The sequence below is a fragment of the Gallus gallus genome, chromosome 5, assembly GCF_016699485.2.
Source record: "Gallus gallus isolate bGalGal1 chromosome 5, bGalGal1.mat.broiler.GRCg7b, whole genome shotgun sequence".
NCBI classification, from domain to species: Eukaryota; Metazoa; Chordata; class Aves; order Galliformes; family Phasianidae; genus Gallus; species Gallus gallus.
Window position 1 is genome coordinate 43,831,371 of NC_052536.1, and position 19,219 is coordinate 43,850,589.

The following is a 19,219-nucleotide window of genomic DNA, read 5'->3' on the forward strand; positions in this document are numbered from 1 at the left end:
ATTTCTATCACTTCTCTTGTTGCAAATAGTTCTACGTCTTGCATTTTTCAGTGTGTTTACAAGGAAGGGACGCATCAAACACCTAACTGGGCACATGATGTTAGCTCACATAAAACACACTGAGTCTGCTAATAACATTTCTACTTGATGAGGAAAAGCAAAAATGATTAACTTGAGGCAAGCATATTGCAAGTTTGGGGTTTACTTAGAGGTTCAGAGCTAGAGATCTGTATTACACCTTCAACTCTGCAATATGAGAAAAAGCACCAAGAACTCCAAAGCAGCAGCTGATCACCACATAATTATTTTAAAGCAGAAGAATTCATATTCAGTATCCTCGCACACTGTAGAGGTGAAAAGGCACAGTCAATTTCACGTGTGGCTTGCACAGTGTAACCCGAGCACTCTGTGAAAGAAAATATTCTCACATCCACAGGGTCAATTGCTGGCTCTACCACCAGGACAATAGCAAATAAAATGGAAAAAGGGCAGAGTGAAGACACAGCGGCCCTGCTCCAAGAGAAGCTCTGGGCCCCTCCTCACACGCCCTTCAGGATCTTCTGTGCTTAACAGCAAGTCCAGAGCCACCGTGTCCCCTCTTTGGGGAAGAGCTATCTATGAGGAGCAAATACGCTCGTGTGCAGTTGACATGGGCTACTCACAGAGTTTCCTGCCAGTAAGCTGCATTTCAGCAGGAGCCGGCCTAGGTGGAACCTGCACTGCAGCGGCCTGGCTGTGCCACCTGCATAGAGGCTTCAGCCACTCATCTTCCACACAAAACTAAGTCACCTTCAAAGTCCTATTTCACATGTGCAAGAGTGAAAAAACATTAGAAATTAACATCAAAAACTCACTAAGCCACAACAATTCCACAACAGAAGCAACAGTTAATGTCACAGGACAACAAATAACTGTGCAACTGCAGAGCAGAGGGATGTTCTGAGTCAAGGAAAAAAAAATAACTGATCAAAGGAAAAAAAAGGTGAAAGTCACCTTCAACAGCTGCCACAACTTCACAGAATCATAGATCACTTGAGTTGGAATGGACCCTTACAGGTCATCGAATCCAACTCCTCTGCAGCGAACAGGGACACCTACAGCAAGATCAGGTTGCTCAGGGCCCCATCCAGCCTGACCTTGAATGCCTCCAAGGATGGGGCACCATTATCCCTGTTACATCGCTTCACTACTCTTACCATGAAAAAAACCAACACTTTTCCCTTATATCCACTTCAAATATCCGCTGTTTTAGTTTCAAACCATATTCCTAATTTGTGCTTGTTTGGTAGTTGTATGACTAGAATGACAGGTCCTCATGGACGTGAAAGTCTCCCACTGTGAAGCCAAATACGAACAGGTCAGAAGAAGTGAAGTTTCACGTTCACTGAAGAACGTGAAATCTGAATTTCCCAGACAAGCAAAATGAGGCAGAAAGAATTTCAGCAGCTGCAAAAAACTGAGATGCAAAGGATGTGTGCAGTAGTTTGAATGCAATTTCAAGGGGAAGTCTATGGTAAAACAGACAACTGCTTTCACAGACACACTGAGCTGATCAGGACCAGACCACCCTGCTTCTTTGGGAATTCAACAATCACAAAAACAAATAAAACAAAAATAGATGGAGCAGAGAAACATCAAGATTTTTCATGTGATTGCATTAAAAACTATAAAAAAACCCAGAAAAGTCACAGACCAGCTGTATTAACACAGCTGAATGCTGCATGTTAAAAATCACACTTCCTAAGCTTTCCAGTAGCTGCTGCAAGAAGAATAAAGAAGTAGTGCACATTCTGCCTGTGCAGACACAAGCTGCTTCTGACTGGGCTTAGCCCTGGCACATCACAAGGACAGAATTACACTGACATGTTAAACTGTCAAGTGTGGCCGTGCATGTACGTCCAGCTGCAAGCCAGTGGGTCTGTAACTTAGTCTCACCCACCAATGTGCAGAAGAGGAAACAGCCAATACATAAAGTGTCCTTGTGTGGGGCCCCTAGGCTAAGTTCACTTAGTATAGTAATCCAACCTGTGCATTCACACACACATACGTATGTGTTCTGCTAACGCCCTCAAGAGAAGTCTTACCAGTCCTTAACAGTGCTTTTTAGGTATCTGAAGAAACCAATTAGCTTCAGCTAATACATTCTGTGTAATCTACTGTGAATTGTACAGATAACTCATAACAGTTATCATCAGTGAGTTCCGCAGAGCTCTGCTTTTTACTCCCCCACCAGCCTCACACCAGACCTCCAATGAGGGACTCTTTCATAACAAACTAGCACACAGAGCAGGCTGTGCTAAGCAGAATCTGTATTTCTGATGGAGAAAAACAAAGTTATTTCCATGCCTTTAATTTCTCTCCTCACTTTTGACCTACCAGTAATTGCTGGTGCCCATGGCATACTGAATGCATGCAACGCTCTATGAATACCTGTGATATCATGAGAAAACACAAAGAGTGGGGACACATCTTAGAAGGTACTGTCTTTCTGCCATCTGTCATAGAAACAGCAGTAAGCAGTGCCACTACGTTATTATTAACATCCAGGGAAGATTAACTTCTGCTCCCATTAGGCCAGCCTTAAGGCTGCTGACTACTGAGTCTTTCATATCAACAAAGCACAATTTCCTCTCAAGCTGCGGTGCTAGGATTTTCCTGAAACAACAAGCTCATACGACAGCTTCTATAACGGAAAGGAAACAGGACTTTCAAGGCTTCACATTTACTGAGACAAAGCTTAAACACAACCAAAGCACTTCAAAAAACAAATAACTCCTAAACACAGCACAAGGTACAAGCAGAAAAAGCAAAACAGAGCAGGTCAAAATTTTATGTGTACCACCAAAACCCATTTGTATTACAGAGTCATTTTTCAGTTATCCTTCTTAATCTTCAGACTCCCCTAATGCCACATCAAGGTAGCATGCATGGGTGTTTCTAGGCAATTCCCAAGCTCCCTCACATGCGGAGCCCTTACTTAAATCAGCAGAGCTCAGGTTTACTCTTTAAGCAACATAATCAACAGAAACACAAGACGATGGATCGAGTGACTGGTGGAGGGCAAGCGCAAGATCACAAACAACAGAGGCTGGCCTCTGCTAGTGAAAGAAAAGGAGGGGAAGGTAAGACCCTGAAAGAATGCTTCAGGCAGGAGTGACTCAAGCCCCGGGCTGTGGAGAAAAGGAACGTCTACTTTGAGCACACTGGGGCTACATTATACTGTAAGAGTTACTGGAAAATTATGGCACAGATTACACTGAAGTTTATATTGCAGCGGATCTAAGCCTGGCAGTATTCACAGTGTGCTCAAGCTCCTTGGTAGTCTAGAGAAAGTCCAGCTTCTAGAGGCAGCCTCAGATGAAGTTCTAAGGGGCACTAAATTCAGAGGTAAGCACAAGCAGAATTCTATCAGCACAGAGCAGGTTTACACCCTTCACCTCAGTGAAGCACAAAACCTCCTTGGCAAAAAGATTCATCTGTACAACAGAGAAATGAGCAATGCTGGGTCCATTTTGAACTCCAAAATGTTGACCATGTTAAGTGGTAAAGTAAGGATTCTTTTGTTCTGGTTCACAAACAGCTTTTCACATAACTTAATAAAATTGCTCTGCATCACTGTTTAAATACACTTCAGCAAAGGCATTGAGTTACTTTGACAAACCTGTTTTTTGCTGAGAGCATCGTGAGTTGGTTGAGTGATGAATGGCTGCTCAGAAATTGGAGCTCTATGGGAATTAATGCAGCCACTCACCAGAAGAAATGCCACAGTAAAACAATTTGCACTCTTCGACCTACAGTAAAAGTTAATATTTTGGAGACAGGCATGTGAACTAATAGCTTGGCTTCTCGGTGCACAAAAAGCATGTAGGTGGTGCTAGCTTTAAAGGGAGAAAGCAGATGCTTACAGTCTGATGAACATAAAGAAAATCCACTAATTATAGTGTGGTACCTGAATGCAGACCCAGACACTCTGGCACCTCAGTAGCACCAGCTCAATTCACCATTCCTCTAAATGCCAGCATAAGCAGTAGGCATTCACCATCTCCAAAGCAGTAAGATGCATGGTAAACACAGGGTCCTACAATCAGGCATTGAAGTCTGAACTTGTGACCTTCAAGCTAAGAACTTTCTATTGATAGTGTAAATATGCAGAAGATCTGCCCGGTCTACGAAATTTACTACTGAAAAATTAAGGGACAATAATAAAAATACAGAATTCCCCCAGAATTAATTCACAGTCACCACTGTCAATTTCTAAGCAGCACTACAAGAACAGGCATAACTGAAACTAAAATGAGCGTTTGCTGCATTTTAGATCAGTAGCTACGCCATTCCTTGTGAATTCTGACTGCACGCCATTCTCACGGCGTAGAAGCAACAGTCCTTTTGAAGCCAGCTCTGCACAATGCAGCCAGGAACTAAGCAAACTTCTTCAAATGGTGCTGCCAACTCATTTCAGCTCCGAGCTGCACAAGTCCTGCTGCTTCAAGCTCCTGCGAGCAGACTGCTGATGCCATCAGGTTGTATGGCAGGTTTTGGATATGTGAGCAGGAATGTGAATGAAACCTGCCTGCTGATCACATTATATAAAATTTCACACCACACTGGAACAAAGAGACACTTGACCATCTACTCATTCCTTTGTCCATTAGAGAGGAAATATCTTCTTGTACACACTGAGTGAACGTGTATACTACATTCCATGTTTCATTGGGCTGTTTATTCACAGCTTTACCTCTACTCTGGAGATTTGGATTAGCTGGGGACAACAAACCAGAGCAGCTCAGAAGGCATTTTTTTTTATTCCAACACACCACTCTGGTTTTACGAGGTACGAGTATAGCCATGCAGTAGTTGTTGCTCTGCAGTGACAAACAAGTGCTGGAGTCCCTTAGGGATAACCAGAACAAAGGTTCTGCTCTTTCTGGGAGGAAGCTGAGGGGATTGGTTTTGTGGGTGCATTTCTCTTGAAAAGAAAAAAAGACCCAGCTCCCCACATATTAACACTTCCCAATTTACACTGTTGTAATTCTACTGGCCAAGGAAGCTAAATTCTTAAGAGATATCTGTGAAATTCTCCATTTCTTTTTCAGCGAAGGAAAAGCAAGCAAGGGCCACCGTATGTGGCAGCAGCTAAGTCAGCATACATCTCACTCCACACATGCCTACTCTCAGGTGACGTGAGAGTGTAGGTGAAAGCAGGATACATGGGGGACAAAGGAGCAGGAGAAAGCTTTGCACGGTCCCCCAAATAGGTCTTCATTAAATGCTTCGGGAGGCCTTTGTTGCACACAAGTACAGCCTCCTTGTTGTCTCCTTGCAGCATCACAGATGCAAGTCTCCTAATTGCATCTTTGGTATGCAGAAGGTATGAAATCTTCACAAAAAGATGACATGAAAGGCTTGGCTTGTTGGTCATAAACACAGACATAGTTCTTTCCTTGGGGAATGGTCACTACAGAAATCAGATGTTCAGAATATATTCCTGCCCATACAGTTCAAAGCAATGAATAATGCACTTTGGAAAAGAGCAACAAAAAGACAATAGCGCAGTAAAGCACACATGGTATTAAGCAAGTAACAGGTGGTGACTAAAAACGCATTTTTAATGAGCACCTCTTTATGAATGCACACAATGCAAAGTGGTTTCAAAGCACTGGAAACACACCACTCCTTCGTGCAGATTAAAGATGTCTCAGTTACACAGAACTAGATGTGTAAGCTCCTTAGTTTCTCTTCAGACACCTCATGGTTTTATTTAAGAAATACATTTAGCAGCCGAAGTTGAAATTCTGAACTCTTAATACTTACAGATTCTTCAATTAACAACAGGTACATCTGTAGCTAATGCTAAAAGACACTTTGATGTGTGTATTCATCTGCCTCATCAGATGCACTATCCTTCACACACATACAATTAAGCAGAGGCCGCAGCCCAGTGGTTAATGGAAGAGACAGCGTTTGACTCCCAAGGCCCAGACAGGCACGGACTGTGGATTCACAGCAGTTCCTCCGAGTGAACCACAGTGCTTCCCAGGCTGTTCCTGAACCAGTCCACGGGAAATCCAGGGACAAGAGTTAGACACTACTCTATAGCAGGAGGTGTTCCAGTAGCACAGAGCACTGAAACGCCCAGCAAGCCATTTCACCGCTGTTACCTGTCCACTCAAGAGAAAGCTACAGAAGGTTATAGAAAACAGCCACTTGTTATAAAGATATTTAAAAAGCAAGATTGGTTACTGGACTGTGCCACGACAGAAGAAGTCTCAGAGAAATTCCAGGCAGTTAATAGTCAGGAAATCAGACTTTGTTATCAGAACCACAGCACAATCAAATATGCTCAGCTCAACTGCATCCTGTTCTGCCTCAAAAGAAGAGCCACATCTCAGGGACTGAGACAGCGGTTTAAGCGGTTACTCCAGTCTGAATCTTCCTGCATGAAGATCAGTATTACAGAACATGAAAATAAGTGTGTTTCTCATCTCCTAAGTGAGGCTGTCTCGTTAATCTCTGAGATGACATATTCCTCGTATTTCAGTCACCACTTTAAAGCCCTGATTCATACAGAGACTTAAGGGCACGCAGCAGGTTATTACTTCAGCAGGTTGCTTGTTTCTACTATGCATAATACCCCTTGTAATTCTTAACTGCTTTCCCCCTTGAGGGCATACAGCATATGCTTTGGGATGAGAACTGGAACAGACTTGCTCCGAATCTCAAAGGAAAATTAATGACTTCTCATTAAAAAGGTGAGAGGTAGCAGTTAAACTCTTCCCTCTCCTATTTCATCCTTCAGGAAGATAATTCTTTTTCAAAAAAATGTTATTTTTTTCCCCCCATTTAATAACTGTTTAGACAATACATTAAAAAAACAAACAAGAAAATGCTCATCTCTGCAAACAGATGATTTTAGGTCTCTACTGCATTAGTCAGCCTGTTTCTGTCAACCACAAACTTCTTTGGCTTAAGTGCCAGGAAACCAGTTCACTCAATTCATCGTATCTGACAGAGCAGCAGAATGTGCCAGAAAGGCAGAACTCAGAAGGGTCTGTATCGCAGAGTAGGTGGTGGTTAAACAAACAGGGTGCTCAAGCTGTCACAAAAGCCTCCCCCCTTCCCCCATCCTCACAAATGTATGTTTAGTGAGGAGATCTCAGCAAACACTTTAAGATCCAAATTGTACCTTTTCATGAACATGCAACTTCTTTAAGACTTTAATATTTGCACCAAAGTATAAAAATCTTCCACATCCTTCCCTAACTTCAGGCAAGCAGGAGTGTGTCTTACACTAGCCTGCCAGATACCAACAGTACAAATTATGCTAAGCTATGAGGCTTATTATATCTCTGTGTGTAGGGAAGAGCTGCCTGGCTGAAGCAGCTGACCAAGACTTCTGTTCCAAACAGCCTTCCCCAGGGAAGAAAGTTTCTGTCACTCTGCATGGCCCCATTCACTGCAGAAATTAAAGCTATTAAGTGCAAGACTACTCGAGGGGAGCTTCCTTTTGTGCTGCAAAACAGCAGGACACCAGCACAGACAGCACAAACCTCACCTGGTCTCCAGGCAGAGTGGGTGTAAGCCCTTATCTGAGAACATGTTCAGACCCAGCACGCTGTCCCGACAAGGGGTCACTGCTCCTGAAGACCAGTTCCCTATTGCCTTATGTCACATACCCTGATTTGGAAGTGCTGGACACCCACCACAATGGCTGCATATCCAACTCCCGGAGAGATCAGATCTTACAACCTGGCAGCAGACTGAAGGCTTGTGCTTCAAGAATCTGAAGTTTAGGAAGCTGTGTGCTTTAGGCAAGTCAGACACAGTCGCTATCAATAAAGCAGGAATATCAAAGTTATAAGTCTGATATTAGTCATGCACTCCCAGCAAAGAGATCCTACCACAGGCTTTCCACTTCTTTCTGCTTCCATAACACATGAAAAGGGTTAAAAAAAATCCCCATATGAAGCCATTGGCTACAAATGTATTCCTACTTGTTCCTAAGCAAATCAAATGAACTTCAAGAGATTTTTCCCTTATAAATGGGTGGCGGAGCACACAGCTCCCCACAAAGGCTGTGTGCAGTTCAGTTTGCATGTCACAGAAGCAGCTGCTTCTCACATGGCTGTGCCAACTCAGCTCTCAGATGAGCACACCTCTCACCAGCAGGCTGGGCAGAAGCCTCCAAGGCCAAGACAGGATAGGACCTTCTGCAGGCATTCACATGGTTGCTATAAACACTGCAAGTCTCCAAGTACTGATAAAGTGCGATGAAGCCCTCGACACTGGTAAGGGCTGTGATATGCTGTCAAGGAGAAGAGCCAAAACAAGCCAGGATCTGGCAGCCAGCTCTGATTTCACAACGTCCAAGGGTATCAAAGCAAAGTCACCGACCCTGCCATGCAAGGTGCTCAGCATCTCAAAGTGCATAGTCAGTACCACCTATAATCAGGTCCCACACCATGAAAAGGAAGTGCAATTGCAAGTGAACTCAGGAGGTTTACAAAATGAGGCCAAAATGCTGCTGCATCTTACCGAGAAGTCTTCAAGCAATAACAAATTATTTGAAATCTAAGTCCCTCAATTGCATAGCATTTACACCCAGAAATTTATAGAGAGAAAGATCTAAGCAAAAAAAAAAAAAAGAAGCTGCAAATGGCCTTCCCAAGTCAAGATGCTGGCTCAGGATACAAAGCAAACATGTACTGGAAGAAATGCAGAGCAGTTCACTCAAGCTTGAGAATTAAAACGGAGCACTCCGGTTGAGTTTCTTCTGCATGACTGGAATCCAGGAGCCAGAGCTAAGCGCCAGAGCACTGAAGTGTAAGCAAGGATTCTAATAATGGCAGCTTTTGTGGTCCTCCACTACCAGCTCCTACTTTCTGCATGTACAGCTGTAAGGAGCAATGCACACGCTGTTCAGGGAAGCAATTGCCTCAAATCTTAAAAGCAAAGACAGAAAGCAATACTGACACACAACTTTTTCAAATTAAAATAAAAGCAAAACCACAGTGTGATTGCTCGTTTCTCTCTCTTCTTGAAAGAAAAAAAGTATTCAGGAAGTGAAATAACGACACGCATAATACCGGCTGATCTGTATCCGGAGAAATGATCCTTCTAATATACATGGTAACTCTGTATTTAGTATCAAAGTTAAAGATAAATCCACCTCTTCCCAGTATATGATGGCAAATGTTTATCCTCCTTTGGGACTCCCACCACTCAGTTTTCCTGTTAACACAGCTGCTCCAAAATAAACCAAGCATTAACCTCAGTGCAACACTCCCCCTTTCCTCGAGCACACTGCACACCAAACAAACAGGTACTTCTGCATAGCAAATTGATGGTGGATTCCTTCATAGATACCTTTCCAGTGGATTTGCTATATATGGCATCACGTTTAAGAGTAATAACAACTCTAGGATGCCACAGAAAACCTCTCTTGCTTCTAAACCTTAACGCAAATAAGTTATGCCTTCTTACAGTAAGTTCTTTAATGCTAGATAGCTAAATGGGGCATCTTTTTAATAGATGAAGAACACCACCTATGCAATCGTTTTTCTTTTTTTAAATGTTAAATACCCCAAGATACTTAAATGGAATTAACACAAGATTGTCCTTTGTAGAGACCAGGAGTCTTCCCCACTGTCCCCAAGGAGCAGACGCCTGTCACTTCTCTGGTCGCCTAACAGGCTCTAACGATGTCACTGTGTCTAAAAAGGAAAATAATAAACATCTAGAGACTTTTAATAATGCTAACTATGAAAGAGGACAGTGACAGCTCCACAGGGACCTTCAGTCTGCTGAGCAGGTTTTTATTTAGGCTCTTTTAGTGGCCATGTGAGAACCCAGCAGAATGTAAAAGCTTAACTCTCTCCTTCAGTTCCATCTCTTAATCATCATGTGAAATAGGAGAGGAACCAGCTCTCACACAGCTTACATTCAAACAGCCCACCTAAAGAGCTGTTAAAAAAAACAACACAACAAACCAGTGCACACAATCTGCTTTATCAGCTCCTTAGAGAGCTTCCAAAGGAAGGGTTTTAAAAAAGAAAACAGCATAACTTGCATTGGGAATTTGCATGCTTGCATCACTCAGGGACAGTATTCTGATTTCAGTGCATTCAGGACCAAGTACCATCCTTAATTTACACTGTCATAAAAACTATACCCTGCGCAAAGTACAGAAGGCACCCTTTGCTGAGGTTTGCCTTCAGTGAGGTAACAAGCAGGCTAAAGCTGCCTCCTGCAGCCAGTTCTGCCCTTGCCTAGGAGCCAGGTGGGCTCTCTGCAGGACAGATGCAGCCACTCCACACCTTCTCCTATGCCCTACAGCACTCAACTGCCAGAAGTACCACGGGTCAGAATAAAGCTCCAGCAGACCTTTATGATGCAGCTGACATTTTGTTTTCAAAGTAAATACACCTCTGCACTTGGATATGATGCTTCATCATTTTCAGAAAAGAATGGAAGACCTCAATCACTCCTTCAAAGAGGAAGATAACCACTGTTTTAGAAGATATCCCAAGCATCTACCTCAGATTAAAACACTATGGGAGTATTGTTTACAGACTTAAAATAAATAAATGAAATTCACGTGTGTGGGAATGTGAGTTTGTAACAACAGCTACTGAACACAAAGCCCAGGCCTGCTAGACAAGATGCACAGCAACAACCTCTGCTCATCTGGGTCAGACACCCTCTGAAACCGACAAGAACAATCCTCCATACCGAGCCTTGATCCAGACTCAGCACTGTGAGAGAGCAAGACTGAAGTCTATCCAGCGTGCTACAACCTGGCATGTGAGGATCTCAAGGAAAGTCATCCTGGGTTAAAGAATAGCTTTCAGGCAACGTGCAAAAAGAAAAAAGACAACCAACCAATCACCTTCATTTGACAGCTGCCATTAAACAGTACAAGACTTTCGAGGAACTGCCATCCAGTTAGAGGAATTGCTTTGCGATCACCTTTCATATTTTTGTACAATTTGTCTGTGTATATACACAAAAATGGCACAATCCGTTACAGAAACAAAACCAACGTCATCTTGAATTTTCATTTATCATTTTTCAGCAAAAATGAATGTCAAACCTACTGCCAGCCCTAAGTGGCATGTAGCCCATTTTCTAACACATCTGAAACTGGAGGCCTCTGCAAGAACTCAGTTATCTCCATAACTAACACAGAACGGGACATTTGCCAAGAATTTAGGCAGAGGCTTCGTAAACAGTGCTGTATGGTACCAAATAACTGCTCCACCGCAAAACTCTTACAGGCAGCCTCTGCTCAACTCTGCCCCTGTGCTCATGCCTCTACAGTTGTCAGTCCCATAGCTGATAGTCACCTTAACCTCCCTACAAGCCTGCAAAGATGCATAAAAACCATGGGGAGCAGGACAAGAGGCAGCTTGTGCCAGTAGTTCACACCTTCTTTTCTCACCCAACCTCCACTAACACATTTGCATTTTTGACACACAGCCTTTGATTAACAGCAACACTCCAAAGCCTAAATCTGAACCCTGCCCCACTATTCTGACCACTGCACAAACACATTTTTACTTCAGGACGTTGCTCCTCTTTTGGCTGGGCTTTGTTTATCCACACTGTAAACTCACACCTCTCGAGCTTATTAGAAAAAAATAAAAGATAAAGCTGCACACACACATGCCAGCCTGTTCTGCCCTTCCCCAAATTCTAGTTCCAAGAAACAGGCCTCAGATAGTCTGGCTGGTAGTTAGGAGTCACCTGTTTCAGCTTCTTTCTCAGTGAAATGCCTGATAACAGGCCTACAGGACAGATGCTCCACCCTGGAAGTGTTCGGTACCAGGCTGCATGGGGCCCTGGGCAACCTGGCCTAGTACCAGATCTGGACATTGGTGGCCCTGCCTGTGGCAGGGGGGTTGGAGCTTGACCCTTGCGGTCCCTTCCAAGCCAAGCCATTCTATGATTCTATACATTAGATGATACCATCTTTCTGATTGTTCTGGTGTTCTGCTTGCAAAAGAGCAGTACTACTGTCCCTAGGCAAGGGACCAGAGGCCACACCACCAGCTCATCACTCCCAGAATGCCCACACCACAGCCAACACCTCACTGACTGGCACCCAGCACCATGACAGCAGCACATCCTCACAGTGCCAGCCTCGTGCATAGCCTTTGTGTTTTATGACCACATCACTGCAGAACAGCGACCAAATATTTTGTTCACTGCAGAGCCTAGGAGGCCTCCTAAAGCTAAGTACTGAATAAATACATACAGAAAGCCACACTGTACCTATGGCACATTCAAACTAACCAGTGAAATTTAGTGAGAGGTAGAAACAAACAAAGCTGATAACATCATACTCCAGGGTCAGATCGATGACAACACAGCATTTCCTGAGTAAGGTCCACAGCCTCATTGAGACACTGAGCACCTCTGCAATAGCATCTTAGTACTGACTTGCCTGTCACGCTAACTTATTTACTGTACAGCTGTTAAAAAAAAAGAGCCTCAGCAGTTGATTAATGTGTTTCTATCCACAGCTGCCACAGTCAGGTGACAAAACCTGTATGATACCTTTGGTAGGTGCAATAAGACAGTTCCCAATGCAGAAACAGGTCAGGAGTCCGTGTGAATACAGCTCATACAACCACACAGCAAAGGGAGGGAGCACACACACACACACACACACACACGAGTGCGTAAGATCAGTCAAGCATGCGAATTAGAAAGAGCTTATCTGTAGAAGCTTTTGATGTCTTGCTCTTGACATTGTGTTAATAATCTTGGAATTTAAAGCTCTAGATGATGAAAGGCTCCTCCCACCACTGCCAAGCTGCTAAACTAAGAGTTGTAGGGAACAAGAATCAAAGACAAGCAGCCACCCACACATACTGTATTTTGACATACCAATAGGCAATAATAGCAAAAAAAACGTTTAGTTCCATAATCTAACTCAGTAGGCTACGATGTATGAATTCCCCTCCTCAGAGAAGAAATGCTTCTCTACTTCAGAAAATGTACTTTTAAGTGTATTTCTAGCAGTGTTTGTATTTCTATTTCTAGTATTAGAGTTTACTTTGCTAAGGAGTGGATTCCTAGGCCACTAGAATTAGCAGGCCTAGCAGGGAAAGATTTTAACACACAGAAAAGAACATTCTACTTCCAGAACTTTATTTATAGCTCAAATACAGTTGCCAGTTCACAACTTGTGCCCAAATCTGGAGCTTGAAGTTCAACTTCACATCCACAGCCCAGCCAAGAGCTCCCAACCTGACTCAGTGCTCCAAATACAAAACCAGGCATTGTTTATCCACCTGGAAGCCACCGGCACTGCAAGACCCCAGCTGAACCACAGGGAGTAGCAGCTTTGGCCCCAGCCTGAAGGCAGAAGTCTCTCTCCTATGGAAGACCCAGTCTCAGCACTACTGCAGCCACAGTGTCAGAGCTCACAGCAACAGCCAAGTCACAGGCAGCTAACTCCTTTTAATTCATCATCACAAACTTGGAGCAGACAAGTAAAAGCAGACTGAGAAACATTCTTCACCATTACCTGAGCTCAGCTACATGAGCTTGGGTGGGGTAGATAGGAACTGAGGTGATAGAAAGTCCTTAAAAGCTCAGTAAATGGCTCCATCTTTACTACTCCACACCCTAACTTCAATAAAAACGCTAAGGAACAGGAGTTTTGTATTACAACTGCACAAGCGACATAGTCATAACTCATTTTAGAGCTCACAGATTTTTTTTTTTTTACTGAAGACATATTTCCATCTGCTTTAGAAACATGAGGTGATTCGCAAAGTATTCAGTGGCCACAGCTGAAGAACTACAGGCATAACACAGCTGTGACCACACCATGGCACTTCCCACAGCACTGCTCATCCCAATGTGGCCACAGCACCCATGCTGGGACTAGCCAACAGATGATAACGTTCTTCCTTAATCCTCTCCAACAACCACATTTTACATAAGTTGTAGGAATTTTTGCTTAAGAATGCAGAATATACAGCTGGAATGTTTAGTGGCATTTTTGAAGGTTAAGAAACTAGGTGACATCAAAATAAATCCTCTCATTAATTTAGGTTTTTTTTTGGGGGGTCGTTTTTCATTGTTTTTAAATAAGCTGCTACCAAAGCGATTGTTAGCTCCTTAAACTTCTGGATCCAACAACTGACAGGAGCAGAGGATGCACAAGGCCACGGTGAGCCTCCCTCACCAGCCTGCCTTCAGCTCCTTCCAAACCCCTCAGTCTGACTGCCCTCTGAGTGCTGCAGAGATTTCAGCAGCTCTTCATACACAAACATTTCAAGTGACAGCATCTACAGGATTTACATACTCCGTTGCATGGCAAAGCCATGTTTTCTATGTTTTCCCCTCCACTGATGGAAACAATCACAGGCTGCTGTAGCTTATAATGTTTTAAAAAAACAAACAAACCCTATCAACACACTGCCAGAAACAAGTACTGTCACAGGCCACTGTGAAGACAGCTGCCACAGCTGGGATTAATCACCACTGAAAAGAAACAGAAGGTGCCGGAGTAATTAAGGGCCATAACAACACACTGTGAACCTTATGAACCTGGGTCAAGCATGTTTATTCCTGTGAAGTCAAACACTGTTACGTCTTCCGATATTTGCACCTGAACTGTTTTCAAGCTAATTGGACTAGCAGCTGATCCTTAATAAAGCTCACAACAGAAACATTACCAAGAGAAGAGGGTGCTCAGGAATAGCAAGATAAATTCACCTCTGTTACACTGGGCTATCCATTGCTGGCATGCAGACTGACGTTCCCAACTGTGCCAACGTGACAAGGCAGCAGAGCACAGCTTGAGGTCAGCCAGACCCATGAACACTGGCTAGCTGCAGTACGTGGGGAAGATTTCACCCTTGGACAAGGATGAACAACACCAAGCCCAGCAAGAAGCAGGCAAGCGTTCCTTTCCCATTATGCTCCATTCTCTATCAATCCCTTTAATCAACATCCTCGCTGCATCACTGCAGCTAGGCAGTGGCTGATTCTCACTGTACCAAGCCACATCATACAAAACCATTCTGAATTTCAGTTTTAAGACAGCCAAGTATATGAACTCAGTCTGAACAAGACGAGACATTGTGTCATACAATGAGCAACAAACGCATTCTGCCTTGCTCAGCTCTTTGTTAAGATATGGCACCAACTCCAGAAGTTTTATGACCCACCATTTCTCCAGCAGACTGGGGCTGAAGCAGTTATTAAACGTGGCTAATGACAGATTCCTTTGAACGCTCAAGAAATCCCACAGCAAAATGAGTCATTTGCCTTGTCTCCAAAGCAGAAGCCCTCACCCCAGGAACAGACCTGCAGAGGTGCAACTGCTCAGACAGCACGGAACGCAGCAATGTCTGCCTGCTACCAGAAGTAACCACGCTTACATGCCCCATTACTTACACAGTGAATATTATACAACTAAAAAATATATATAAAATAACTGTAGCAACTGAAGTTGTCCCCTATTTTAAGAGTCTTTGACATATTTTTATTCATAACCACCTGCAATCAGGTTTTGTGAAGGTGAAAGTTGAGAAGGTAGCTCATCAAGAAGTTGTTCGTCAATTCAGTTAGCAAACTTCTGAAAATGAGGTATTCTTCGTACTGAAAAAGGGTTCTTCATGGCCATTATGTGAGCTGAAGGGTCACCTAGCTTCTGAGCATCAGATTTATTTTTAGTCGCCTTTGAAGTCACCTTTCTCAGACACATGGATTCCAGTAACACAAATCCATGCCATATCCTTGATTACTCCTGCATAACACACAGAGGGGCCATTATTCTATCATACCTACTAGCCTTCCTCTATAAAGCATTAGGAGATTCAGCCTACCAAATTCACTAACTATGCTGTAACCTTGACTTGGTCCCATCCAGTGAAAGGGAATGTAAAGTGTCAATGCCAACACTGTATTTTTAGAGCTTTTGTTTCCCTTGAGGAAGCAGCAGCCGCTGCTTCTATTGCTCATCAGGAACTTTCCCCTCCCACTGCCAGTGTGCAACCAAAATCCAGCCTGTGTGTTCAGTCAGTAGGACACTACCCTCACTTCAACTATCCTATCAGTATTGCTGCAAGCAACACCTACAACTTTTCTGGACTACAACAGGAACACCATTCCTGAGCCTCCTGAGAGCCCCAACTACTGTTTTCTATTCAAAATTATGTGTTTTCACCTTCTTCAGCAGTTCCTAGCTTGATTGGATTATAATTACACAGCTCAACAGCTAGGTCAACAGGACATCAAAGAACATAGCACATGATTATGAATCATCCCCCCCCCCTCCAAGTCTGTTTTCTCTTTGCATACTATTAAAAGAGGTTAGATTATCAAGCCAAGCAATTTGCTTGAAGAAAAAGCTTTGATTTCAACACCTGAAGCATCAGACTCTCAGACTAAATATTGCAGGGATTGGGAAGGATAGCGAGAATCTAGTCCTTTATGTTGTCCTTAAATGCAGTCCATTTTCCTTGTAGACTCTGTATACACACTTACACTGTACAGAAGATAACCAAGAAACTAAATACCTCAGCCTCCAGCCATGACCAAATGGAATTCCCCCCCTCACAAATCACAAGTCTTAGCAGTGACATCACATTGTATCAGCTTCTCCCATTCTCAACCACAGAGACACCGGTCAGCTGTTTTCAGAAACGCATGATGTCCTCCCACATTTCAAACCTAAAAAGTTACACCCTCAATTTTCCTAATACAGCTATAACTTGCTTAGGAAACCTGAAGTCATACGGATGACTCCTCCATGCAAATCCAGAGCAAAGAATTGGTGGCATTAAACATGCAACAGAGCAGACAGCTCTGGAAGACAATAACTGCTCTATAATACTAGTGCCTTTCGCTGCTAAGGTATAACTTAACTACAGTTGTAATGCTTAACTTCTCTGTATTTTGAGTACAAACATAACGCTCTCTCTCCTGTAGGTACAAAAAAGTGAAGTGCCCACAATTAAGGCATTCACAGTTTAGTTGTTTTGTCCATTATACAAATGAGATATTTACAGGAGTATTTCAGTAGTTTTGAGACTGGTTTATGCTATGTAACATTCAAAACTGGCAAAAAATACGTATAAAAGGAAACAGCAGAACAGTTACTTCTCTCAGCAAGCCTAAATATACACAATAGTGTGCATAGTGAAAAATCTATTTAGAGTAACTGAATTCAGTCCAAGGGCTTTTCAGCAGAACCCAGCATGTATTTAAGTCTGCAAAAGCATTCAGCTGTCACTATCTTAGTAGAGGGACACTGACGGTCAGCTCAAGGATGTCACCTGAGAAGAGTACCATTTGTGAGAAGCTGCAGTCATTTCTGCATTTAAGTCTGTTAGAGTAGAAGGTGGCCAGATCTAACAATTTGCTTAACACCTAAGCAACAGTTATATAGTGTTGGAAGTCTGTTTTCAATACAAGTAAAAGTTTGTTTTTCCTCATTAATATTACATAAACCTGTGATTTTCATTTCTAGCAAACACAGTACTTCATAAGTAATTTTGGTGGCAGTCCCTTTAAGAGAAGGTTATTTGTTTTAAGCAAGCCTCATATCCAAAAGCATTACTCCACTGTCAGTAAGTCTCCCCCTAAAACACAGAGAGCCACAACACTAGAGAAGGTATTATTATTTCTTAAGGAAAGCATAGTTGAAAGTACTTCTATACTAACACCATTTCCTTTCCATTTCCTGTAGAGTTTCCACCAGCTTCTGCATTAACTGAATCAGTAGAGCAATCACCATAGATCAACGAGCAAAGAGCAGATCTTACCTGATAGTATGTCTTAATGTTTCTGACTAAGATGGTCAGGTTTTGAACCCGAAGATAGACATCATTATTTACATGCTTGTTAACACGTTGGTTGGTTGGCCGAGGGTCTCTATGAACAGAGGAAAAAGAAAATTAATCAGGTGTTTCCTTGGTGTTAGAACTTAACATCCCAATAACACACCACTAGGAAGAGTCTTAAAACATCTGGTCATTAAATTAATTGACACAACTATATGTGATACATACACATTAATTCATGATACAATAAGCTTTGCACTTGTGTATAACTAAGAGATCTTATTGCATGCCACCTAAGTTAGGTTAACCTCCACAGCCATTCTGGGTAGCTTCCCTCCTTACTTTTATTTCACTGAGGCATAGACCATACGTAGTTTGTGCAAACTGGACCAAAGCAGTCTTTGTTAATATGGGTTTTACCTCACTGAAACAAAGGCAAGCCTAGAGAAGACTATTACACCTTGGCTTTAGGACTTCAAATCTAAAGAAGAGCGTTAACACTTGATCACTGTGCAAACTGCAAAATACAGATACGTTATACACACCAAGGAAGCACAGGGAAAAGGGAGCACTGAACTACCAGATTTGTAGTTAGATCAATGAAAGGAAATCAAATTGATACCTGAAGCAACTTTATTTCTCCCATTAAAAAAAAAGAAAACGCCACAAAAGCTGCTAATGATTAACATGAATATGTACTTTCACATTCTGCGTGTATCAGGACATCTTGGCAAGAAAATCTGAAAACCTTTATCTACCAATACCATAGATCAAAGCCCAGCATTTGCCCTATAATAAAAGCTCTTATCAGCAAACTCCTACACAATTCCAACACCTGCTTCCCAGAGCCCTGCTCTGGCTGTTAATTAAGCCATTCACAGGTCTTACAGGGCCAAATATTGAACTCCGGCGTTGACCAGGAAGTGAGAGAAAAACTGATCCAGTATTTATTTTTAAAATGTATCTGCTGAAGTTTACATACATATGCCAAACCTTTTTTTTTTTTTTTAAATGCACAGTCATCCCAAAGCACCCCTCCAGACATGGAAAGACGACTGCCCTGGCAGCAGATAACATCAGGGACAGCGCTGAGGTGCCAGGGTTCAAATAGACTGACGCAGCAACAACCCAAATGGCCCCGATGCAAACCAGCAGGACTCTTCCCAGTCCTCACACCAGCAAAGGTTTTCGGGTGGCGATCAGCACTGTGACACATTATGAAGAACAAAGAAGCAACCTTATCAAGCTCTTGGAGCACAATCTATATTAAAGATTTCCACACAGTTTCTGCTGTTCAGCACCCGAAGCGTGAACGACTTCCTTTCACTGATGCTCAGACAGAACAATGTGGAAGCCACACACACACACACACTGTTTGCCAGTAGTGAGTCTTCAGCAACACAGCAAGCAGTGGA

General features: G+C 42.9%; 1 protein-coding gene across 5 annotated transcripts in view; it reads right to left on the reverse strand.

The window, feature by feature from the left end:
• Positions 1-19,219, reverse strand: part of CCDC88B (coiled-coil domain containing 88B) — an 84,124-nt gene that overhangs the window by 58,832 nt on the left and 6,073 nt on the right. For all 5 annotated transcript variants that reach the window (XM_025151373.3, XM_015287749.3, XM_004941868.5 and 2 more), the window contains one exon: positions 17,787-17,895. In XM_025151373.3, the coding sequence (XP_025007141.2) occupies positions 17,787-17,895 (109 nt within the window). The remainder of the gene's footprint in view (positions 1-17,786; positions 17,896-19,219) is intronic.